Genomic DNA, 27052 nt, shown 5'->3' with positions numbered 1-27052 from the left:
CTTTCAGGGTGGCTAGTGACCTGGAAAACCTGGAAATGTCAGAGAATATTAAATATCTGGAAAAGTCAGGGAATTTTGTCATAAGTCAGGGAAAATTTTAAAATGTTTAAAATAATTGTTAGTGAAGGTCGATCTGGTGAGAGTACGTATGCAGTGTCGGGGAAAACTATAAAAATATGTTTGTACGAATAAATTTTGTGTTTTTGTACAAATTAAATTTTGTTATAAACTGCGTATCATCTTATCAAACTCTGTTTAATTTTATTAAAGCAAGCTGCAAAGTTTGAATATAAGCTACAAATCTGTATCTATAGATTTTATGTATTTTTTGTCATGTCAACAAACATAGATATTCTTCAGATAAAGATTAGTCCTTTTGAAGATTTAGTTAGTATTAAAATTGTAATTTTGAATTTGTCGATCAGGGAATGTTTAAAAAAATCATGGAATCGTCAGGGAAAAGTCGGGAATTTTTCAATGTGATTTCACTAGCTGTCTTTGGATTTTGTGAGTGTTGGATCGTCTCAAACATTAAAATTTCACACCTTAATGTCACTGTCGCGGCTATATTGTAACCGCGCCAATCACTTCTTCTACCGAGAGGTTCGATATATAGTAGTGATAACATTAATGGCAAATATATTAGGGTAAAAAGTCCATACATTTCATAACACATCACCTTTTGTCATCGTTATATTATAATTATATTCTCCACTGAAGTTATTTTTAAATATATGGAATTGTGATTTATTTGCTGATTATCATTAACCTTTGGTATTTCAATCCTAGCATAAATATAGTTCTTTCAAGGAGTCGTGATTATAACCAATAAGAATCCACTACAAAAGATACACCTTGAGTGTAACACTAAGTTTAGTGTGGTAGTGTGCAAGGTTAGTGTAGTCTTTTGATTGTTTTCAGCCTTGGAAGAACTAAACACTACCAATAAGAACGTCCCCTAAGGACTTCTGGGGGGAATTTTATTCCACAGGGCCCACTAAATTTTTATTTAAAATCAAGCTTCCACTGCCAACGCTCTGTTGTAATATTTTTGTTCACTTAGTTCTTCCAACCCAGTAAAAGAACCAGTCAGTCGAGAGGTATTTGAGAGTATTTACCAGTAAAAATATATTTGAATATTTATATTTAAATATGTTGTTAGAAATCCGTTTTCTTCTTTACACTTTTACTTAGTACTGAATCACTTGATCAATACAAATAAAATCTTAAATGAACTTATTACTTATTCCTTATTACATTATGACTATTTTGGTAACTAAGTGCCTTCTTGTGTCAAGTTTTGCTAATGACGTAGAGTTCAGTATGGATTTTAGAATTTTAGTACTGTTTATAAATACTAGGATATATCATTTTTGATATTACAGAAATTACATCAATGGACAAAACTATTGTCAAACGTATGTTTCCGTTTTTTGGGAAGAATATTTTAATTTTTCTTGCAATAAAAAATCATGCTTGGGTTACTTTTTAACAGAAATGTTGCATTAACTTTTGAAACATAATTTTTACAGGAATGGGGGTTGCACTATTTTGTGTAGAATTATAAGGACCTTTACTGACAAATTTCAATCAAAATTGTTTGGTTTTTTTTCAAACAAACAAACAAAACCAAACTTGCTGACAATCAAAATGAAATGTTTAATATAGAAGGAAAAGTAATTTAAAACAATACAAAATAACATCAAACTATAATAATGGAGTAATTGGAACTGTTTTAAATTTACAATTCAGAATGTGTATTGTCATCGCAGTTCATTTGACAAAAATGAAATTGAAGCAAGACAGAAATATCCATCAATAGCTTCAAGGTCAAGCTATCCGCTTTTGCACCGACAATCGTCTGCTCCTTAACACATCGGTCTGCTAAACACTGCAACCACTGCGACAGTTTGTGGTTGGGTGATAACTACCCTAACCATGTGGTCTTTCATTTGATATATTACAAGGGGTACCTTGCTATTAAAAAAAAAAAAGTTCCGGGGATGGGGGGGGAACTATCTTGCAAATTTATGAACCGATTTTCAATTTTTTATCATCAAACATTTTCTTTTTTCATGCTCTTTCATTTGATATGTCACAAGGGGTACCTTGGTATTTAAAAAAAATTAAGTTGGGGGCAGGGGGGAATGTGAATGTAACGTTGAATTCAAAACAATTGGCCCCCTACGTAAATAGATGATTCTGGCAAACTGCATATTTCTATCTATTGCGGTTTTTACATAAATAAAGATGCAAGTTTTTAAAAAAACACCCTGTATATCTATGAATTTATAAAACTTATATATATAAGTTTTTAGGCATATGCCTAACTACCACCACGTGAGCACGCAACATGCAGCTGTCCGTGTGAAAAGCATGAATTTTCTAAATTTAAGCCGACCATAGTCAGAGATTGCCCTAGTCCTTTATAATAATGGTAATTGCAAAAGCAAGACACAAAGGAAATTGTAGTTGCTTAAATTCAGAGGGTAATTCAAATGAAATCATCAGTATTCTTGGGATTAAGACTATTTTTCTCCTTTAAACTTACAACTGATAATAATGACTAAAGGTATGGACGCACCAGATTTGCCATCAAGCATCGACATTCTTTTTGACGTATATTTCTGGTTATATGCACAAAATGTGTACTACCAGTACATTTATGGGAGTTAAATTTTGTGTTTTCGAGTTCGTTTGGCTTTTCTACCCACTCGATTTTGATAATTTTGGTCTTCAAATAAAGCTATGCAAGCACATATTTGTCATCAAGCATCATCATTAATTTATCTAATGTACTACTCAACGAAAAAATATAAATTTTATTTTTTACTTCAATTAAAAATGTATTCCAGCAGTAATTACATTGCCCTATATGTTTTGGTCTAAAAACCTTAGTGAAATACGTAAATTTGAGCTATCCTTATATATAATACGTGAAGGCGATTTCTACGAAACACTACTCCTCCGTTAATAATGGACGGATTTTTACAAACGACGTGTCAAAATAAAGTATTATTTGTGTAGACGCCCCTTTCCCTGTAATAAAAATCCTCGGGCTTTGCCCCACAGGCCATCAAAGTTGGAGTTTCTCCCATAAGATTAACATGGGGGAATCTAAATATTTAATTGGAAATTTTGTCCCCACTAATTTGAGAGAACGGCTGGGCGTAGAAACTTGGTAGAGGTGTCCAAAGAAAGATCTTGGTCTGTAGATGAGTTATCAAAAATAAAACTATGGTAAGACTCTATCCCAGAAGCCTTTAAAGATCCCTCCACAGAGTTGTTTACATTTTGGCCATGTAAATAATACTTTTTAATAAAACAGCTGTTCATTTTTACTTTCTCTCCCTATACCATAGTATATGGAGAAAGTATTGTTTTCGTCAAAATTTTTGAGTTTGAGTTTTGAGTGGATATATTCGTTTTTGGTCCCCCTGGACCCAAAAAAGTGGTTTTCGAAGTGATGTCTGTGTGTCTGGATGTGTACAGAGCTAGGGACTACAGCTGTGGTCCGATTTCGATGACATTTGGTATGTAGGTTCTAATCCATGGTATCTCCAGGCGTTTTATCATTTTTTGAAATTTTCATTTTTGATGGAGATTTTCCAATTTTCCCATAAAAAACCGGAAAATCGGATTTTCTCAAAAATGACCCGAACGATTATGAAGAAAATTTAGTTTGTTGTAGCCCTTTAAATTCTGAAGAAAATGGTACAAATCCCATTTCTGTAAAAATTACGGTTCAAAAGTTATTGAAAATTATGTTATTTTCCCATAAAAGCTCCATAAAATAACGGAAGAAATTGATTTTCTAAAAAATGGCCCAAACGATTTTGATAAAAATTTAGTATGTTATAGTCCTTTAAATTCTGAACAAAATTGTACAAATCCTATTTCCTTATATTTACTCTCACCGCTTACACATGATAATCGACACACATGTATTTGTTGACAAACTTATGGGAGAAAGTATGTGTCAGAATGCTGATACCGTTTTACTAAATTGTATTTCAAACAAAACACATTTATTGGGATCTACTGAATTCTACCAAGTAAGTATTTGCAAGTTATTTTCTGATTTTAAAATTGATTTTCTTCTTTTATCATGTCATGCTTTGCAATATAACGTTTCATTACGAAATCAGAGGGAAATCCTTTTATCACATAAATTTTTAAATTATTTCTTATTGATACTATCTTATATATTGTACGGGTTGTGTGGGTGGCGTGAAATTGTAGACCCAAAGGTAATTTCATTCCAGAGGAGGAGTGATAAACTGTCAGTGGATAAAAATTGCATTTATGGGACAGTAGAGTGGTCCATAGCTAAGAAATTGCAAGGTAAAGTCATCCTGATATTGCATGAAGAGTAATAATACTTTCTGGCTCCCTGTATTACCATTTAAGAAACTAACCAACGATTTATCGACGTTATTATCCTTGTGTGCCATGGTGGCACCTTAACGCGCTCCCATAAAAATATACTTTACAACCATAATCAGGTCTCATATCTCACCATTGCACTTTCTTATTTAAAACTCACAGTTCTAATTTTCCATAGAGAGGAAGGCCAGCTTGTTAAATTTAACTTTAATCTCAAAGGTGAACACCTGCTAGATAACTCTAAATTTAAACACAGAATTCTGACTGTAAATTTGTAAATTTTAAATCTCGGTTTTTGTGTCTACTGTAGTTCTTGTCCTGTGACACTGACCGCTACATGACATTATGACAAGATAGTTTTATTTGGCTAAATGAAGGCGTAAACAGTGAAACAAATTGTAAACAAAACATGACCTCGATAATCTACATTGCACCGTACAGAAATAAAACTAAAATTTGGGCTTACGCTGTTCCATAAGTATGACAAATCTACTAAATATGTTTTGATCATAGATCAAACAGTCCCTTAGAAGATTTGTCATTCTTGTTGAAATGCTGAAGCCAATTTTATTGCTATTTTATGCCGACTGTAGAGGTTGTGTTTTTTTACAATATGTTTCTTAATTGTTATTTCAGTTATTTAAAACCTAATTTAACCAAATAAAACTATCTAATCAAAAAAAATAACTGGTCTCCTAGTTATATAACCAAACAGTAAAGCACAAATCTTAAAATTACCCTAATATAATAGAAACAAGATTTTGTTTACACTAGCGATCAGTGTCGATGTACATGAACTAGACACGAAAAATAAGCTTAAAAATCAACAATGGGATGAGAAGTCTACTTATGTTACATAGTCTACTGTTTTATCTATGAAAAAGTATTTTTACACCGGTATTACACAATATTACAAAATAAATATTATACAATAGTTATCATGCATAGCATAAATAAGCAACACGAGCAATATCAAACTTATGATAATATGATAATATATTTCAGCTTACATAATTAAAGTAAAACAGCAGATACAAAAAATTATTCTATTATTCAACAAAAAACCATTTAATATATACATCTATTACATATGTCGTCCAGGAATAAATAAAAATTGAAATAATTTTGGTTTTGCTACGTTGGCTGCACTTAACGCAACTTCTTATTGCCGAGTAGCGGCTGCTAGTCCATACGATAATTTGAGGACCATTGCACGATAATTTGTTTGTCTACTCAGGATCGATCAGCTGTCCCATCCGCTATGACGTAATTCCCGCGCGTTATAAGCTATGCCACGTTTTTAAAATTATAAGCTATAGAACAAACGAGATTTTATAAGCTGCAGCACATTTGAGCTATGCCATTATAAGTTATGCCACATTTTAAGAAAACCGTTATAAGCTATGCCACATTTCTACGATTATAAGCTATGGAACACTTTAAATTTTCCATTATAAGCTATGCCACATTTTCAAGATTATAAGCTATGCAACATATTCGCAATTATAAGCTATGACATTATAAGCTATGGCATCGTACCCTACTTCCGTATAGGGAAATTCGCTAAAATGTTACAATCATATATACTTAGAGCAAAATTGCTTAACTTATAATGTTGGTTGGTCACACTGTCTGACATTTGTCAGTTCTCGCACGAAATGATCAAAAGAAAAGAAGAGGAGAGTTTGATAGATAGGCTATTTTGATCACTGATTTTGATTGTACTTTAGTAAAAACAATGCGTAAGAGGTTATTGTGTCAGGGAAGAAGGTTTAATTGAACTGTTTTAAAGTCACAAATATTTCTTTTAGTTTGATTTTTGCTTGGAATTTATTCTCGTCGGTTGATTTAACGTCTGTCTGTATGGGAAGTTCTGCATCTCGAAGAATGGAAGAACGGTCAGAAGATAGTGCAGAGTCTGATTTGGCTGCTATATTGCAGTATTTAATACGCAGGTTGTTTGGGTTTAACTCATGTAAAGGGATTTTCTAGTTTAGGGGGTTTGTTGCTTTGATAGTTTATTTATCTCTTATTTACTTATGTAGGACAATCTGATCCAACCTAGATAAATCTAAGTTACTTTTTGTAGCTGTATAAAATTTAGTGCTTAGGCCAAGGTAGACCTAGAATTAAGCTAAACTGCCTGAAAACAGCTTTTTTGGGCTCTCGTCATTCTAAATCCGCGTTTATACCAGTGTTGGGAACATGTGTTTGCAATAAATGTTCTAAACAAACTAGGAAACACTAACTTGCTTTTTGAAAAGAAACATTTTAATATTAGGCCTAGAAACAGTTTTTTAGTGTTTACAAACGAAATTTTATTTCACAGCAGAAGTTGGTAAAGATGAAAGGGTGTTCAGAACACAAGGAAACATATGTTTAGAACACATGTTTCGATAATTCTATGTTGTCTTTTACACTTCCCCGCTAAATTACCCCCCCCCCCCCCCCCCGTGCGTACCCACCACCACGCGCCACGTTCTCAGTGTTATCTGCGTTCTCGGGAAGGGTGATTAAATTGTTTCCAACAAAATCAAAGAAAAGTGCACTAGGCCTAGGCTATCTGTTGTTATTTACAAACTTTTGTTAGGCTACCTTAAAATAACTTAAAAATAATGTAAAGTAACAGTAAAACAGTATAGGCCAACCTATAGGCCTACTGTTTTATATGTCATTTTGTTTGGAAAATTATGGGCTTCAATGTTACATAACTTATATAGGCTAAAACATTACAAACAAAATTTGAACAATTTTTGTGGGGTTACATTTCTCAAAAATTATAAAATAGGCTAAATTAAAAAAATTATGTTTGCGCTCAATAAATTGTTATAATTTATAGGTCTACAAATATTTTAAAATAGCCACTTTGTTCAGAATTTTATGAGGGTTCCAAAAATAAAAATATAATAACTTAATATAAGGAAGTAGGTTTGCAAATAAATAAGTTATGACCAAAAAACAGATTTCGGTACATAGCGTTTAGCTAAGAATGCATAGCCTAACCATAGTTAGGAATCTGGCTGATAATTTACAATCAATATCACTACCTACCTACTTCTTCAGGATCATCAACCAGCCCTTCAAAATCACTTAAATCTTCTTACAATGCACCACGTATATCACTACTTTTGATGTTTAACACTAAAACAATGATAAACGTAATAAAACACATCAGTCATCGGTGCGAGGTTAAGCAAGCTGTTTAAAAATATGCACGTCAGCTGTCTGCTACAATATTTTCGGAACTGAAATGAAAAGCGTATAGAAACAGACATCAGGAGAAAGCTGTGAATCTGCTGAAAAAAACTATCCCTAACTCGATCCAGTTCAATCCAATTCAGTCAATCCCAGAACCGTCGCCACAAACAGTATTTGTGAGTCGCAAAAGCGACACATAACACTACAGCGGATGTGTTATGAGTCGCTTTTACAACACATAACACTCGGAGGGTTTAAGTTACCAAGAAAAAGTTCCAAACGTTTAAGTTAGTTCCAAACTCTCGTCAAAACACGGCTTCAGCATGACCATCACTTACTGTAGTTCATTGCCAGCTCTGAATTATTTCAAGTAGGCCTAGGACCTGTCAGAAGTTCCATCGCAACAACTAGGCCTAAGTTTAGGCCTCGTGTTATGTTTTTAGGCTGAATGCAGTGGGTACAGTTTCTTAACTGGGCTACGCTATTATCGATTGAAACTATTGAATAGAAAATATTGATTAATAATCAATATTTTAAAATATATCCATTATAAAATTAAACTATCATAACCTAACCTAACCAACCAAACTTGCTCATGGTGAAAAAATCGCATGAAGGTTTACTAATCGAATCGATAGTTTCAATCGATATTAGCGTAGCCCACTTAAGAAACTGTACCCAATGCAGTTTTTAAGCATCTCATCAGAATCAGAACAAGTTACTTTATTCTTGAACATAGAGTACAGAATAGGCGTCATGATCATTATATGACCATTCAATGTTTTTATATGGGCTCATCTTCTAAATATTTTTTCAATTAAATTAAATATTAATTCATATATAACAAGAGGCCCAAAATAGGTAGGCCTTCTTACATTGCGAATTTATGCATTAGATAAGAGAATATCCTAGTCAATAATACATATGCAAGTTGCTAGCAAGTAGGCCTATAAAAGACAACACAACATGCAATCAATAATAAAACAGATAATATGTTTTTAACCTGCCTGACATGGTCCTACCAGCCTGTTATATAACTTCAGCCTATTAGGCCCAAGTTATATAAGGTATTCGTGTAAAGTTTCTTTGAAGTAATTATTTTTAAACCTTGTTTCTATAGTTCATGTTTAAGTTACTTAACTATTAGTTAATTATCTATAACCAGGTAGCCTACTTCTGTAACTTAAAGACTTGATGATAGGCTAGTTAACCAACACAAGTAACTTCCCAAGTTGTACAATTTGAAGCTTGTTTTTTGTCTGTAGTTCAGGTTGGTAACAAAGATAGCAAAGAGGGAGATGGCCAGCGAAGTGGTGGTATATTGACAACTAGATGGGGGGAAGTTGACTGCCTGCACTTTACAAAAAAAAAAAATTGCTGAGGGATGATGATGCTCTTGGCCAAATATCTCGGTAGTGGGTTGTGAAAGGAGTAGCGTAATGCCGATCCCTTGATTTCAGTACCCATTTAAAAGAGTTAAATTGTGATAAACATTGGTCGAACTAAAGTTTAATTTTGATGTTAGGCCTATCTGAATTCAGGACAGTGACATCAATTGCTCTTTTGTTTTTGGGTGGTAAATTTTTCTTCACATCTTTTACTTTTTCCATTTGACCTCTTAGTAAATATCTGCCTGAATTAAATAGGCTATTTGTTGGTGTTATTTCCTGGCAGTGAAACTACATATTAATTAGTTGTACATTCGTGTTTTAAGATAGGCACGAATATAAATTATTAAAGATCATGTCAGACTTTGGTTGTATAATTTATGTTCTATTGCAGTGGTCAAGTTCACATAATAAGCTCTGACCATGATAACGACAGTGACGAAGATTTTGTAGCCGCAGCCAGCCCACCTCAAATTGATCACGTTCCCAACACTAAAAATCTACAGGTAAAAATACTAGATTACACAAGATCACTGTAAAACATTTAAGTTGCAAAACACCTAAAACAAGAACATTCGACAAGTTTTTCTTGGTATGGTAATTTTTTTTTTTAAATTGATTTAAATTGTATTAATATAATTTAATTTAAATATAAATAATTTAAATTGTATCCATCTAAATGAATGTGAAATCGTGAAAACTGTTTTCTAACTGATCAATTTTTTTGTTCAAATTTGCTCTCAAAGGAGTGTACAAACAGTAAAATGGTTAAAAGTTAATTGCCAATATCCTAGATGATAATTAATTAGTAGGCCTTGTATATGTAAATGTAACATATAACACTGCAACTGTTCTAGGTTGTGTAGGCCTACCTAGGTACCTAGGGTGTGTTTGGTATCAGATTAACATGATCGCTGCGTTGTATATTTTCACACATTATTCCAATGGTGCGCTACGAGATCTATGGCCTAGGTCTCTACTATGATCTCATGATCCCGATCTTAAACAACTTTAAGAGTTACCTCAAAACTCAAATAATGAAGCCTCTATCTGGTTTGAATCTAATGGCTTCCTCTTAAATAAATTTAACTCAAAAAATTGTTTTTAACTTTAGACCGTGCAAATTAGGTACATATGTTGGATGGCTATGTCTCAGACAATGTTAAATTTCTTGGTATTTATCTGGATAAGACTCTTTCTTGGGGACCTCATATCGATTACATAAGTTCTAAGCTTTAAAGGGTAATTTGTCTTATGACTAAACTAATACATTGCATGGATCGAAATTATATTAAAACAGCCTACTTTGCTTATTTTCAATCCATTTTTTGATATTGGCCTACAATATTATCTTTTACGGCAATTGCTGTAGGATAGAGGAAATTTTAGTCTTACAAAAGAAGTTGGTTGAAATTATATCTTATGAACCCCAGCAGCAAAACTGTAGTAAACCCCTGTCCATTCTGCTACAAATTCCAACTGTGATTAACATTTATTTATTTGACTCTGTATCATATATTCTAATAAATCCCAACTTAATCAAACAAAATTCTCATGTTCATAATACGAGGAATAAAAACGTTGCTGCCATAGATTTTTCAGTCTGTCTAAAACTCTTAAAAGCCATATTGTAATCTCACTAAAAATATACAACAAGCTAATATTTTATACAAAAATATCCTGAAATTACTTTTAAAACTAAATTCTACCGATGGCTTTTGAACAACCTATTCTCTAAATTATTTTTTTGAAATGCCTGGTATTAATTTTTAAGTTGAGTTGGCAAATGGACCAAAGTACTTTTGGATTTTGTTGGTTATGTGGTTTAATCACTTCCATTATTCTCAATGCCACGAATATTTCTTAAGAATAAGATTATTCAATTGTAATATTTAAAATATGTATTGTAACATGTCTCATTTTGTGAAGTTAGCTATATTGTTTACTACCAGAGTACCCGTCCTTCGTACAGGATTGGCATATAAGTATAAAATGCTTAGTACAGTTATACTCAAGCTTTGCGTTTGCAATGGGGGAGGACACAGTATGATAAAGTTCTACCACTTCACCCAAACAATAGAAAAAAATAAATTATTAAAGATTCACAAAATATCACAAATTAGGCCTATTTGTGAAATTAAAAACATAAACATAACTGTAAACAGACAGTTTTCATTGCGTATCACAGTTTTTTGTTGCTGCTTAGTTCAAATTAGCTGTTTTCATAAATAAACAAAAAAAATAATAGTTCTGTACCCTGTTGGTAAATTTTATAACTTTTAATGATTTTGCATATTATAGAACCAAACTTTTTAGTTGAAACAGCTGACTAAATTCTTTAATTCCATTTAAATATGAGTACTCGGTTAACTTGGGGAAACTCTAGAGCCACGGGGGGCGGAGCCCGAAAGGATTTTTGAGATAAGAATATGCCTATATGTTAATCGGGAATGTGAGCTATCATCATGCCAAATTTCAGCCCAATCCGTCCAGTAATTAATGCTTGATTGAAATTCAAATAAACTTTCACATTTATAATATTAGTAAGATTATCTGACTATGCTATAACTGAAGTTGTTTTATGGCATTGTAAATATTTGTAAAAATTCAATGGACAATGAACCCATTTCATTTCATTACCAAGGTGCGATATGAGACACCGAGATTATGTTGGGCAGTAACGTTTGCACATCATAACCTCACAAAAAAAGGAGAGAGAGCGCTCTGTTTTGTTCATGTGAACCAGTACAATGTTGACAACCTTAAACCAGCCGAGAAATGAAATATGACGTCATTGTACGGGACCCTGAGATCTCGTATTGCACAGCTGTAATAGTTCATTATTTTTTTTTATAAATTATTTTCCTAAAATATATATACATCCTTCTTGCTCTATCACCAAATCTATCTAAGCAAGCTGCCAAACACAAAGGATAACAAACAAAAATTTAGACTAAACCCAAAAAAATTAACTAACTAAAATGACACAATACTACAGAGTATAAATGATTTCTTAGTATTGATATTGAAGTTTTTCATAAAATAAAAGGTTTACCTTATGGAACCACAGTTGTTGGTATGACAATTAGTTTCGTTCCTTAGAACTTCGTCAGGTAATTGTATGCAACCACATCATCAATGTATTAATACTTAGTGGTACTGTATGTCAAAAGATTCTTTAAAATACAGTCAATATCACAATAATCTAAACTTGTCATGTTGATAAATAGTTAAAATGGAATAAAAAGTGATAAAACTGGTTAAAACTGTTAAAGCTGGCCAGCACTGTCTTATCATTGCCACTGACTAAATAAAACTGACTGAATAATGAGGTTTCTTCTTCTTTCCAGTGCCATCTGAATTTCAGTTTGTTTTGTTCTTCCTTTTTTCATACTTCTTTGTTTTGTAGCTTGTCAATATACCTATATATCAAAAATAGTATTTCACTGGAAAGAAGTCTGATGATTTAAAATGTTAAATGGGTCCAGTTTTTTAGCTTTGTAGATGGTGAATTCATCTTTAAAATCAAACTTAAAACTTTTTGGTAATACTTCAACTATTTCCATGTTCTTATCAATAGATGTGTAGTTGTGAGGTTCCAATATTAAATGCTAACTGGATTACTGATGTTGTGATATTTTAGGTATATGCTCTTCAAATGTGTTGTGGAAAGTTAAAAGGGACCTCTTGTTCGGAATTCCAAATAAATCACTTGCTGCAAGTTCCATGCATCTACGATTTTTTTGTTAAGTTATAAAACCTTTGTATGACATTTTGTTAGGAAAATTGGTCATATTGAAAAAAAAAACTGTTTACAAATTTTAAATAATAGATAACACATAAAAACTTTTTTTCGTAAAACCATTTTGGTACCAAAAGAAAGCTTATAGTGTCCTCTTTGGAGACATTACCAATTTATGTCTTAGCTCTCGGTACTTTTTATTAAATGTTCTATCGAAGCATGTCGTGAAAATCACATTTCAGAAAAGGGACCTCTTGTCGGCCCTACGTTATTTCTCCATAACATGAAAAAGGTACCTCTTGTTGGGACTGAAAAATTTGTGAGATACAAAACTCCGTAAACTGAACTTTGTTGTAGTTCTCTAAACTTCCACTAGAATGCAGGACAATTCATATTTTGGACTAAAGCCTGTTTATTAAGTGAATATTAGAAATGGGACCTCTTGTCGTTAATGGCAAAATAACATTGAGCGACAAGAGGTACCTTTTCTCAGACCGTGCAGAGGCTAACAAAATTATTTTATTTCATTCGACCTTTTACATCTTCGATTCGATATTTCAACCAATACTGTCCTGTTCTATGTTAAATGAGGTATAACTATCGATAACAACCAAATTTTGATATTTTCCACCTTAATCACTTATATCGTCCATACTGAAAATTTTGCATTGCTGACAAGAGGTCCTTTTCAACTTTCCTCATCACAAATCTTTGTTTGAAAGATCTTCCAGTTTGGCCGATGATGCAGTACTTTGGACAGTCGTCACAGTTAATTCTAGCTTATAGATGCCTGGTACTTGTCGCTACAAACAACTATGAGAAATCAGTCATCATAGAATCATCATATAGAATTAACTGTGACGATTGTCTAAAGGTACTGCATCGGCCAAACTGGAAGATCTTTCAAACAAAGATTTTAAGAACGATTCAAATAAAGGTATTTAAATCCTTTTTAAAATTAGCCATTGTACAACTTGATAGGACAAATAGAACTCATCCTAGACAATATTTTAGATTGGCACACACTGAATCGCCATTTTATCAATTTTAAATATGTATATTTTTGAAAAAATGCAAGATAGATTCACAAAATATACACATTTAGATTCAGGAATCAAAATAGGTCTACTAAAATGCTAAATTTCATGAAAATCCAAATGGTCACGTTTAAAAGAGTGTTTTATTTGTAGATTTTAGATTTCATAAGTTACTGTAGATTACATTTGTAGATTTGACTTTTGTAGATTACATAGAACATTATTTGTTTGGAAACCCTTGAACAGATTGTTTAAAGTCATTCATGCTATTATTATTAAATATTTTTATGGCAACCTTATAATTGGACAAAATCTATTGTAACACATGTTATTTAATCATTAATAAAGATTTGGTCCTTTTCCGTTAATTCACTACCACTACTTTTTTATTGCAATTACGTTTATTCACTATCAGATTTTTTTAATAATCAGCAAGTTTGGTTACTTAGGTTAGTTTGGAATAGTTTCATTTTATAATTTTATAACTCATAGACTAGGCTACAATATCGGAGTTGCAATAAAAAAAGTAGGCCTAGTGGTAGTGAATCAACGAAAAATAACCAAGATTTGATTTGTTTTTGAATTACCCTTAAATAAAGTAATTAGCTAATAGGATTGTCATTTTACAACTGTTTCAGATGAGTGAAATCACATTAATTACAAAACAAGCTTGTGGGTTGCTTCATTCCAAAGGTCGTAAAAGACCTAAATCGACCACATCCATGGTTATGGCAAGAGAGGTAAGTTTTCAAATAGTATAAATTGTTTACAAATATTGGCAATTCTCTTTCTAGTTTTTTTTGAGGCCTGCACGTAATATTTTTTGCATTCTAGTCCATGTGTCGTTTGATGCTTGAAGATTAATTATTTCCTAAGAATATTAAGATCGCCTCCTAGATACAGGGTGGAGCGCGGTAATTTGCTTATTTGGGAGTGGAATAAAAAAATTATGAACATGTAGAAACTTAATTTTATATTTCACTTACATTGAACAGTAATGGAATTTACAAATTATTTTGTTTTAAATATTATATCTGGCAAATGTTGACCTTCCCGATCCACACACTGCTGCATACGTTTTCTGAAGTTCTCATGCACTTTTTCAAGCATGTCGACTGGTATTCTGGCAATCTCAGCAGCAATATTGTTCCTTAGGTCTTCCAGGGTTTTGGGACGGTTGCAATACACCTTGGACTTCAGGTAACCCCAAAGGAAAAAATCGCATGGAGCTAAGTCTGGTGAGCGTGCCGGCCAGTTCAGATCACCATTGCGAGAGATGAGCCGTTCAGGAAACATTTGCCTCAAAAGATCAATGGTAACTCTCGCTGTATGTGCAGTGGCACCATCTTGTTGAAACCATGTACCCTCTAATTGCATTGCCTCAAGTGCTGGATGGAAAAAATCCTGCAGCATAGTTAGGTAACGTTCGGCATTCACAGTTGCCGGAAAAAAGTAAGGGCCAATGATGCCTACTCGTGATAAGGCGCACCACACAGTGACGCGGTCCGAATGCAGAGGTCTCTGATGAACTTCTCTGGGGTTTGTGTCACTCCAGTACCGCATGTTTTGCTTGTTTACACACCCACTGAGATGAAAATGTGCCTCATCAGAAAAGAACACAATTGCGTCACGAGGTATGGTTGAAAGCATGTCTTCACAAGATGTTCGTCGTGTCAAATAATCCCGTGCTGACAATTGTTGGACCACACACATTTTATATGGGTGGAAATGCAGTTCACTATGGAGAATCCGGTGGAGAGAACGCCTTGAAATGCCAAGAGCAAGTGCTTGCTTCCGAGCAGAGCGTTTCGGAGATTGCAATACTGCTGCTCTAACTCGTTCGATATTTTGTGGTGTTGTAACACTCCTCGCAGGTCCTCTTCGTACAGATGACACATTCCCTGCTGTCCTGAATGCATTCACCCAATTCACAACTGATTGCCGTCCAGGAACACGTCCGTGTGGGGAAACAGCGAAACGCAAACGGAAAGCACGTTGCACTGCAATTATCGAGTAGTTATTTGAAAAATATGCTTCAACACAAAATTAACGCTCCTCACGTGTCCACTCCATGATGGCAACTCAAAATGAGCTGAAGACAAACTTCCGGTCAGTCACAACAATCATCGCCCACTTCCGCCTCTTTTTGACTAACAGTGCTGCCAACCACCTGCAACTCAAAATAGCAATTTCCCGCGCTCCACCCTGTATTTCATGATAGAAACCACAAGAATCAAGAAACTTCATTTCCACAAAGTTACATTTACTGGAAAACATCAACTTATAATAAGAAAAATTAGGTACAAGGTTTCTTACCAATATAAACAATTTTCTTGAAACTCCATGCAGAGAAACAAAACAGCACACTTCACTCGGTAAATAAAAAAAATCTACTTACATAGTCTTGGTAAAAAAATGCTTAAACCTGTACAAAGGGTTTGCCAAAAGGAGCCCCTCAACCCCTTTCCTGAATTTTGGGTCTGGCAGGTTCTGAGCTACAAAAGGAAGTTTATAAAAAAAACATGTACGGTAACTAACATCATTTGACATCTGAACCTTACTTAACCTAACATGTGGTAAATTCAGATAATTTTTCCTACACGTGATTTGTGGAATGGATGTCGCCTCTTAGCTCATAAGAATCCCACTCTCTCTTGATTTTGAGCAAAGACTGAAAAATATAAAGGTTAGAAACCGTCATTATGTTTTCAGTTAGAAATATTAGTCTACAATGATCCAAGTAATCAGCACCAGATACTATTGATTCTAACTGATTTCTTTTGAAAGCGGAGAACTCTCTTGACCCCAGAGTTGGCACCCCAGAGCCTAAATAAATACAATAAAATACTCTGAAAGAAAGCAATATATGCAGTTTTCAGTCAGTATTTTGACACAAAAAATCTCAATCTTCTGAGTGGACACAGAGCTCCAGAAAATCTAACACAAACATGTCTAATCTGTTCATTCAAGTTTACTTTGTTGTCACGATTTAAGCCTAGAAGTTTGACAGATCTTAAATTATGTTCTAAATTTCATAGGCTAAAGATTATAGGCTTAGTCTTTGTTTCATTTAGAAAAAAGTGATTTGCTCGGAACCAGGCAGATGCCCCCTCAAGAGACGGTTTCATGGCTTCCTCAAGATCTTCCAGCTCATTGCTAGCTTCAAAGAGAGTATCATAATCTACAGTGTTGATTCATTACAATTTTCGTTTTTAAATGTTTAATTTGCATGTTTAAATGCTTTTTTATTTTAGGTTTCATGAAATTACTATCTAACTATTAAAATGTCCACACATTTGACTGTATCGCTGCTCCCAATTCTTTGTTCACCGTGTTCTCAGTACACTGCCTCCATAAAATAATACAAGGCTAAAATATAAGCAATACCAATGCTTTAGTAACTTCAGTTTAAAGTTTTAAGTTTGTTCTAACCCATTGTAACATTTCTGTAGCTAAAATAAAATACTGTATTATATAGACATTGTTTTAAATTTATTTTCCAACTCACCGTGGTAATACATGGGCTATTTTTAGAAAATCTTATCTAACAGGGGCAGGCCGAGACCATGAAGCACTTCATACAAAAATCAAATTATTACGTACCGACATTTTTAGCATATGATGGGTTAACCGAAAAATTGGTTATCCAAGACGGCTCTCCCCCCTTTATATCGGTTAACCGGGGTTCTACTCCACTACGTTCTTGTCCAAACTCTCCATCCAACCTTCTCTGCCACTGAGCAGATTATTTGACAGCTTATGTTTTCCAGGCTGGTATATTTGGCGACAGAGCTTTCTCTCGTGGGGACAAATGTAGGATAGGCAACACCCTGCTGCCTCGCACAACAATCAGCTCCGTTCAACACAACAACAAGATGTTTTGTGGGATTTATTCCAAAGATGGAGACAAGTTTCTTACTGCTTCACAAGGTATATTAAGCCTCTTCATTGTAGTAGCAAAAATAAAATTTTAGAATACAAAATTTCCAATGTTTTTTTATTTGGAACACATTTTGGAAGTAATAGCATAAACTAGTAAACTCTAGTAAAAACTAGCAAACTCCTAAAATGTAATGAAGTGTGTACTTTTAGCACTTTGTGTTTTAAAAACTTTCTATTGATTTATGCATTTTTATTAAGTAAAATATATTGCTCTTTAATGAAACTAGCTGTTACCCACGGGCTTCAACCCGTTTGACTTCATAAGTATTAATAAAACTATTGAGAAATAAACAAAACAGAATGCAGCATTACAAACAAATAATCACAAAGGTAATAAATTGAAAGAATAACATACAAATAAGAACAGCTGAGGTATTTTTAACATTAAGTACATGGAAAGTTCCCTTTGGAAAGCAATTATGACCTTAACCCTCCCAGTGTTACTTGACGAAAATTCGGCAAGCACCACACTTTGTATAGTGTTACTTGCCGATTTTTCGACAAGCAGACATCGTTTACGGCGAAGGCTCTATAACTGACTGAATCGGATTGAACTGGATCGAGTTAGGTATCGTTCTTTCCGTTACATTCTAAGCTGTCTCCAGATGTCTGTCTCAGCGCTGTATTTTTCTCCTAGCCGATCATAATTGATGCAGACAGCTGACGTGCGTGTATTTGTAAACAGCTAGGTTCCCCCGGACCGATGACTGATGTGTTTTATTACGTTTATCATTGTTTTAGTGTTAAAAATCAAAAGTAGTGATATACGTGGTGCATTATAAGAAGATTTAAGTGGTTTTGAAGTGCTGGTTGATGATCCTGAAGAAGTAGGTAGTGATATTGATGTAAATTATCAGCCAGATTCCTAGCTATGGTTAGGCTATGCATTCTTAGCTAAACGCTATGTACTGAAATCAGTTTTTTGCCCATAACTTATTTATTTGCAAATATACTTCCTTATATTATTATATATTTGTAATCCTCATAAAATTTAGAACAAAGTGGCTATTTTCAAATATTTATAGGCCTAAAATTTATACAATTTCATTGAGCGCGAACTTATTTTTTTTTTTGAAAATTTTCGAAATTATATTTTTTTTACCTAAAAATTTTTTTTTTGAAAAAATGTTCCTTATGTTTTATATATAATATTGAAGCCCATGATTTTCCAAACAAAATGGTATATAGAACATTAGAATTAACATTGTTTTAAGCTTCTCAGATCCGTTTTAATAAAACCTTGCAAATGCGCCAAAAATAGGTGGACATTAAGGCCTAAACTATGGACACTTGGAGGGTTAAAGGGCAATTTATGAAAAAATGGATAGTTTTGCGCAAGGTTTCTCGTCATGACGAACATTTTAAGTACCTATATGGCTTATGGGGGTGGGACTTGTAGTTTTCTCAAAAATTTGTGGGTACTGCTTTTGGCTTAACTTAATATATAGATAAAAAACTTGGTAACCGTAGTTAGCTGGAAATTGCCTTGTTTTGAGGCACAGACATGAGAAAAAAGTAACTTTTCACAGTTTTACCTTAATAACTGATTTTATAAAACCATTTGTGATAAAGATTTTTAAACACAAAAGTTGTAAAAATTTAATTCCTTGCTATGTGTTTCATCAGATTTAAGATTCAAGAATTGGCTCAGCTTAAACATGTTTATGTAAAAAATACAAAATGGTGGATGCCTGTCTAGTTAACAAAGCAATTTTAGAACAAGTTTTATCCTTAATTTTCTCTTATTTTGACACATCAAACAATTTTCCTGTCTGTTTACCTTTGGGATACCCTGTACATTAATTATTTTGGAATACTTGTAAACATTCTTGCTATAAGTTTGCAAGCACCTAATGTCTAACCGTGTGTAATTTGTGTTAGATCGCTACATCAGGCTGTACCAGACAAAGTGTGAAGGTTTGAAGTTTTCAAGTCAAATTCAAGCACGAGACGTAGGCTGGAGTATCGTAGATACTACATTCAGTCCGGACGGCCGATGGATAGTCTACTCCAGCTGGTCTGAGAGTTGTAAGTTGTTTTTCACTCTTTTATTTGCGTGGAATATTTTTCTTCATCTATACTTCAGCAAGCTTATCTGACAAAATGAGAACCTGGCTTATAAAAAAAAATTAATATTTATACTATACAGTGAAGATGATGTCCACTTCAATTTCTCAAGATAACGTAAATTAATGTCATGATTGATTGAATAAATATGTGTTAAGAGTCTCTTAGTAATAAAATCTGTCTATGAGTCGGTTGATACGTCTTTAATAACGTTTCTACAGTTTTTTCTCAGTTTCAAACAAATGTTTCAGTACACCTGTGTCGGATATCAGACCCCGAGAACCATGAAGCTTTGCCACTCAACCCCGAAGATCGGAGGTTTTGTATATTTTCCACGGTGTTTTCATCCGACGGGACGGAGATTCTTGGAGGAGCTAACGACGGTTATCTTTACGTGTACGATCTGGAGTGCAATCAGAGGACTTTGAGGGTTTGTAAACTATTGTCAGTAAAATGTTAAAATGATGTTGCATTTTCAGAAAATTTGTCATTGTTTTGCCTCAGGTTTCTTCTACTTTTTATTAGTTTATTAGTAGACTTAGATATATATATATATAAGTCATGTAATTTATTTTTTCACCAAACACACGTGTATTTTATGCAAAGTGGTAAGCGACAATGAAGACTCACCCTATACACAGATGATATGTGTTTGTGGGGATATTTTCCTTTTTACTGTTGTTTAGTCACTACTCACTATATGTCATTGCGATTGTTATTTTTGGAATATAAATTATCTTATCTCCCTTAAAGCCTATATGATGTAACAACTATCATAATGAATCTAGGCCTATTCATTTTAAGTAGCAGAATTAATTTTTGCATCTTTTCATTGCAGTTTGTTTACAGATCGACGGCCACGGTGAGGATGTTAACACAGTCGCATTCGCAGACAGCACATCAAAGATATTGTATAGTGGGGGCGACGATGGTTTGGTTAAGGTATGTTTTACTGCATTCTTTTTTTTAAATGTTTATTAATTCAAATACAAAAATTAAGTTTTAAAAATTAGTTTCCAGCAAGCTGCAAAAGTCTCAAAGGCTTGTCTGCAGTATTCCACATCGATCTTAAATTAACAAGCTACATATGATGTAACTACAGTTATGAATATAAAGTTTTTAAAAATAAAAATAAAAATACGTAATAATAATAATATTAATAACATTAATGAGACTCCATACTTAAAAATGTTCATTCTATTGAAAAGGTTAAGAACTGTATCTGTCTATTTTGAAATTAACCCTTGTTTTAAGTGAACTACTTAGTCTTTTAAGTAAAAAACAAAACTAAGGCCTATCTAACTAAGGGTAATCAAGTTTTTTTAATGAAAACTTTGTTTTCAATTGATTTTAAGAATTTCGAAGAGTCTACTTTTTAAGATGCCCTTTTGTAGGGGTTAAATATAATTAGTTGTACTCTGAACTTTTTGTGATTTCAACTGCCTTTAACTGTTCTCAGGTAAGTTAGTTGGGTATCCATTCCTTCTTCCATAATGTTGTGATAAATAAATTTTCTGCTAGTATTTTTTTGTTAATTTTTTTAAGCAAAGTGTGCTTTCTCCCAAAATTCTATAACCATCGGGTTTGTTGTGGTTAGGTGTGGGATAGAAGGACGCTGAACGAGACCAATCCAAGGCCTGTGGGAGTGTTGGCGGGACACATGGACGGCATCACATACATCGACTCCAAGGGCGACAGTCGCTATCTGCTGTCCAACAGCAAGGACCAGAGCATCAAACTGTGGGACGTCAGAGTCTTCTCTTCAGAAGACGCCCAAGAGTTCACCAGGAAAGTTGTCTCGGAACAAAACTGGGACTATCGTTGGCAGAAGGCTCCTAAAAAGTGTACGTTTATACCAAAAGTTCTTGTTACTTACCTAACTGAAAATAAGTGTAAAAGTTATATTTTTACTAGATATTCTGTGAGCTAGAATTGTATTTAGTGTTGATTAGAGAACTAATGTTAAGGGAAGAAGGGGTGAAGGTTTGGTGTTGGCCTACCATGCTTCAGGTACCTAGAACAAAAAAACAACTTTTTTGTCATACTGCAGCAAAAATAACTGTTTTTTATGCATGCTCAATACTAGTAGTAGCAATTTTACTCTCTCTAGGAAGTATAAATTGATTTTAGCCCCTAGGGAGTAAAAATCAGCTGTTGTCAACTCAGCTGTAAATTTTGATTGTAAGCATGTATCGAAAGTATGAATAGATTGTTTAATCAATTGTAGTTAATTGTTGCCTTATTGCAAATAGTTCGACATATTGATAGTATAATGTACATACAAACACAATCGTATTCTTAATAGACGAAACGATTGAATCACTTGCTGAACAGCTGCTTGTTTCCATTAACAAATTAAAATGAAAACAAGTAAGAAGTAGTTTTGAGAGAATATCTTTAAATAAAAACTATTTCAGTCTTGTAACATAGTTTGATGAATGGTGCAATATGCAATATACCTCGGCTTCGCTTCAATAGTAAAACTTGAGCTCGGGTCGAAAAGAGTCACTTTAGGCCCTATCATGAAATATACTAGCACACTCTTATCATGTTAAAAAGGTCTATTTAGATAATATTCTGTTGAAAAGTAAGCTATCTTATTTTTTTAGGGTTTGAAAACTAGACTCATGTGACCTAACATTATTGGCGATATGTTTTTTAGTGATAAACCCCAAGGACAATCTGGAGGGGGACACTTCAGTGATGACCTACAGAGGACATTCGGTGCTGCAGACTCTCATCAGGTGTCACTTCTCTCCGTCACACACCACGGGACAGAGGTTCATCTACACTGGCTGTGCTTCAGGCAGAGTCGTCAGTAAGTCTCTCACGACACATTGTAATTGACTTTACGGAGCACAGAATTTAGTGTTGTGCTTCTTTCACTTTAGGTCTTTGCCGTGATAAAAACCGTACAGGAGCAGAAGATCTTTCACATGCCTATATATTCTGGCGACACCAGAATACCATGCCGTCTTACAGGTGTCCGCTGCCACTGAACCTTGGCTGTGCATCAGTGGCGTGTTGTGACATGCATTGTTTAACAATGCACACTTTTTACTTTTTAGTTGAACATGAGCTCAGGTTGTCTACATGTCAATTGGGCACTGTAAGTGTATGTGTATTGTAGTGATGTGTCAAAACCGAATCTCGAATCTCAAAACCATCAAAACTTAGGAAAAGTTTCGGTTTCGAGATTCGATCACCAAGTTTCAAGATTCAAAAGTTTCAAAATTGAAAATTTTGACAGTTTTATTTTTTAAACTGCTTACATTTTTTTGTGCCATTGTTATTGTTTTCAATGCTGTTTCCAAACAAGCTGGTAGAAACAGAGCAAACATCACCATTAACAGTAATGAAGCAAGAAAATTTTATTCTGAACTTCAAAAGGTATCTTAAATACTATAACTGGTACAATTCAGTTTCACATCAATATTTTAACAAAAAGAAATATTGACCACTAAATGTTCTAATTAATGTAATATTCATGTTTATGTTGGTGTTAGAAGTTAAATTTTTTTGTTGGTTGTTTATGAAAAATTATGTTGTATTGGGTTTTAAGATTATCAGTCACATTCACATATTTATGTTATGTCACGGTCAGGAGTCGATCTCTTTCAGTTTTGATTGCATACTTAACATTTTATGATTATGTGTTTTTTTTGTTGTAACCTTGACCTTTGTAACCAGAAGTTTCGCATTTAGGTTTTGAGATTCGAGATTCGGGATTTGATTTTTCAAAGTTTCGGTTTTGGCTTTGAGATTATAAATTTCTGGTTTTGGCCATCACTAGTGTATTGAGACTGCAGCTGTCTTTCACTACATTTTGATAGTGTTAGCTACGTCCAGTATAGGTGCCGAAGTAATTATTGAGTTAGTAATTGTTGTTGTTATGGGATTTTGTATTAATTTGACCTCCAAGTAATGTATTTGTGTTTGCAGTATATGACCTACTGACTGGAGAGATAGTCAAAGTATTGAAAGGTCATAGAGGTTGTGTAAGAGACGTCTCCTGGCATCCTTATCGACCTGAGCTTGCAAGTACCTCGGTAAGTAGCACTGGGATGATTTACATATTTTTTTAGAACTTTTCGCCTCACTACAATGTAAGCAACTAGTTTCTATCCTCTTTGTAGACTAGAAAGTAGTTCTATACAGAAAGGAACTGGTAAAGTCAGCTGGAATGAATACGGTAAAGTCAGCTGGAGTACGGTATATTCACCAATCATTCTTACAGAGCAATTAAATAAGTATAATATGACTTTCTTTAGTATGGTCACAACAAAGCTAAACAATAAATATTAAACAAGTTTGGATAGGCAAATTGTATTTTCAAAAAAATATTTTTAAACGACCTATTTATTCAAATTGGTTATTTTTTTGAAATGTTTATTTGGCAATGTTTTAAACCCTTATACTTTGAAACGTCACCTTAAAAAAGTTTGGTAAAATAGTATGTGTTAAACAGTATTATTGTATGTATAGGTTATGTTTTACTCACCCTGTATTGTTGCCAGTAGTGTGGCAAAAAGTATTGTACGTGACTAGTCTGGGGAGGTACTATGGTCGCTTGAAATCATGCATGAGGCTTATGCTCGGCACTGTCAACAGCTATTTCCCAACCTTGTAACGTAGCCTACAGTAGATTCCCTCTTATCCGGACTCCTCGGGACCGAGGCCAGTCCGGATAACGGTTTTTCCGGTTAAACCGACGTCACTCAAAACTTGTTAAAATGGACCGTTTACTGTAATATTCAACTTAAATTTAGGAGAGCATTGTATTTAGACACGTCATCACTGGTCTCAAATCTTTCCCACGAGAACAGTCGTTTCAGTACCGCCCACTTCCTGCCGATCTAGTCCGGTTAAACCAATGTGCTGATATAATTTTTCTGCCGAGTGTAGTCCGGTTAAACCGATGTCCGGTAAAAGGTGTCCGGATAAGAGGGAGGCTACTGTACTATTCTATGAGGAAACAAGAATTGAGGTTCCAAATTGTTTGACAGAAGGGTGGAATTTTGTTAGCAAACTTAATTATTTTGAGTTTTATCCACTTAGTTGTACTTCAAAGCTTGTCTCTCTGGTTGTAGTACGTCAGGTTTTTATGTAGTTACAGTTGATGGTTGTACTTAAATTCAGGATAGTTGTAAGTGAAGATTTTTTTTTATTTTGCGGTTCATAACCACTGGAATTTCATGTTTTTTAAGGGTTCAAATCAAGAGTATAAGTCAAAACCTTAGTCTTATCACTATCTAATATCGGTTTTTTGGGGAGCGAGCTGGCGTAGTGGTTAGAGCGCGGGACTTTGGTCCCTAAGGTCCCGGGTTCGATCCCCGCCAAGTCACCAATGGATTTTATCTTTGATAATGCCGCAACCTAGCGCAGGTCTAGCCTGAAGTAATGTGAAAAATAATCCCAGGCTTGTGCCTAACGTCCTAGGACAAAAAAAAAATCGGTCTCGCTAGCACCATTGACAAACGGCCTATGGGTCCAGATTCAATCTAGCTTAGAATCAAATTTGAGACCTTCAAATTTGAAAACGAGCACTATAACCACTCAACTACCCAGAGTTAGTTTGTCATGTATTCATGACGGCTTATTTCAGCCTTTAGGGCTTAACGTTTGAACTAATTAGTAACCAATGAAGTGCTAAGTTGTTTGTTTTGTTGACAGTGGGACTATTCCGTGGTGGTCTGGGGCTACAAACACAAGGACCGTGATGATTCTGATGATCAGTTTGAAGAAGTGGAGCCAACACCTCAGAAAGTACGCCGTAGTTCCCGAATAGCCGAGATGCACAGGAGAAATCTACAGCAAATTCTGTAGCAACACTAAGTGGTAAGTCCTAAATTTGTCTGGTAATAAACTGTTTTATTATGATATTCAAACTCGTTACAGGTCAGATAGTCCTAAATCCTGAATTGATAATAAATCTTAAAAAACAATTAATTCACAATTGACACTGCATATTTTTTTTTAGTAATAAATTCAAGAATGCTTGAGCCAACTTGGAGTGTTACCATTGACTAACCAACACAAGTAGACGTCTCATACCATTGTAAATTTTGAAGCTTGATTTTAATGTCTAGTTCATGTCCAGTGACACTGATGGCTAGTGTCGACAAAGTTTTGTATATATTATTTTAGGGTTAATTTAATGATTTCTCCTTTGCTGCTAGGTATTTTTAGTATAGCGAAAAGAAAAGTTCAAATATGGTCTCGAATATGTAAAATACCCCACTTTCTACTCTTGTTATGAAATATTATATTACAAATTTATGCGAAAAATCATGAGTAAAATTTTGATAAAAACGGATTAAAGTTATTTAAATCAAGAAAATTATTTTGAGGTAAGCAATTAAATTAATAATAATTAATATTCATTGAGACCCTTGGTTAGAATATTATTGATAAAATAAAATGTTTACCTTATCCAACCACAGTTGTTGGTGTGTTGTCTAGTTTTGTTCCTTAGAACTTCATCAGGTCAATTTGAATGCAACCACATCATCAATGTCAATAGATTCTTTTAATGAAATTCCACAATCACATTAATTGAAACTTGTCATGTTGATAAAATAGTTAAAATGGAATAAAAAGTGATAAATCTGATTAAAACTGTATAGGCTGACCAGCACTCTCTTATCATTGCCACCAACTAAATAAAACTGACTGAATAATGATGCTTCTTCTTCTCTCCAGTGCCACCTGTATTTCAGTTTGTTTTGTTATTGTTATTTTTTACTAAAGTTAAAACAAACTTTATTCTGCTGATTTGTAACTTGGAAATATATGTATCAAATGTATTGACTGGAAAGATTTCAAATGCTACATGGGTCAAGCTTTTTAGCTTTGTAGATGGTGAATTCTTCTTTAACATCAAGCTTAAACCTTTTGGTAACACTTAACTTTGTACTTTGGTATACATCTATTTCCATGTTCTTATAAATAGATGTGTAGTTGTGTGCTTCCGATATGAAATGTTCCGCATAACTGGATTGCTGATGGCAGATCACAAATTGACCTGATGATGTTCTGAGGAATGAAACGAGTCGACATACCAACAACTGTGGTTGGATTAGGTAATCATTATATTTGATAATAATTGTCAGTGCTTCATGTTTCAGTTGGGGGTGCTGGGAAGGGCGGAGCTCAGGATTTTGTATCATACTTTTAACACCACTACAATTTATTTTATGGTGAAGTAAACGACATCCTGTAAATGCTACTTGTGTATAGTGTAATATTTGAACATATTTTATAATATAATATTATTATTTGTAAAGAGAAAA

At 33.9% G+C, this 27052-nt stretch overlaps 1 protein-coding gene across 2 annotated transcripts; it reads left to right on the top strand.

Moving 5' to 3' along the window:
* Positions 1-6065: 6065 nt before the first annotated feature.
* LOC128994442 (DDB1- and CUL4-associated factor 11-like) lies at positions 6066-26976 on the top strand. Of its 2 annotated transcripts, none has more exons than XM_054419017.1 (12): positions 6066-6284; positions 9367-9478; positions 14390-14491; positions 17522-17681; positions 19575-19721; positions 20012-20190; positions 20610-20702; positions 21358-21604; positions 22423-22578; positions 23703-23809; positions 25434-25598; positions 26888-26976. In XM_054419017.1, exons 1-11 carry the CDS (start codon positions 6250-6252, stop codon positions 25584-25586), a joined length of 1491 nt encoding a protein of 496 aa, XP_054274992.1. In that variant the 5' UTR covers positions 6066-6249; the 3' UTR covers positions 25587-25598; positions 26888-26976. The 2 variants fall into 2 exon arrangements, with proteins under 2 accessions (XP_054274992.1, XP_054274991.1); XM_054419016.1 differs by having other exon boundaries at positions 6066-6341.
* The last annotated feature ends 76 nt before the right edge of the window (positions 26977-27052 follow it).

Source organism: Macrosteles quadrilineatus, unplaced genomic scaffold (genome assembly GCF_028750875.1).
Source record: "Macrosteles quadrilineatus isolate MER2022 unplaced genomic scaffold, UCM_ALF_1.0 Scaffold_5__1_contigs__length_97177068, whole genome shotgun sequence".
NCBI lineage: Eukaryota > Metazoa > Arthropoda > Insecta > Hemiptera > Cicadellidae > Macrosteles > Macrosteles quadrilineatus.
Note: the sequence above shows the minus strand (reverse complement) of the source record. Positions and strands in the feature narration are given on the sequence as shown.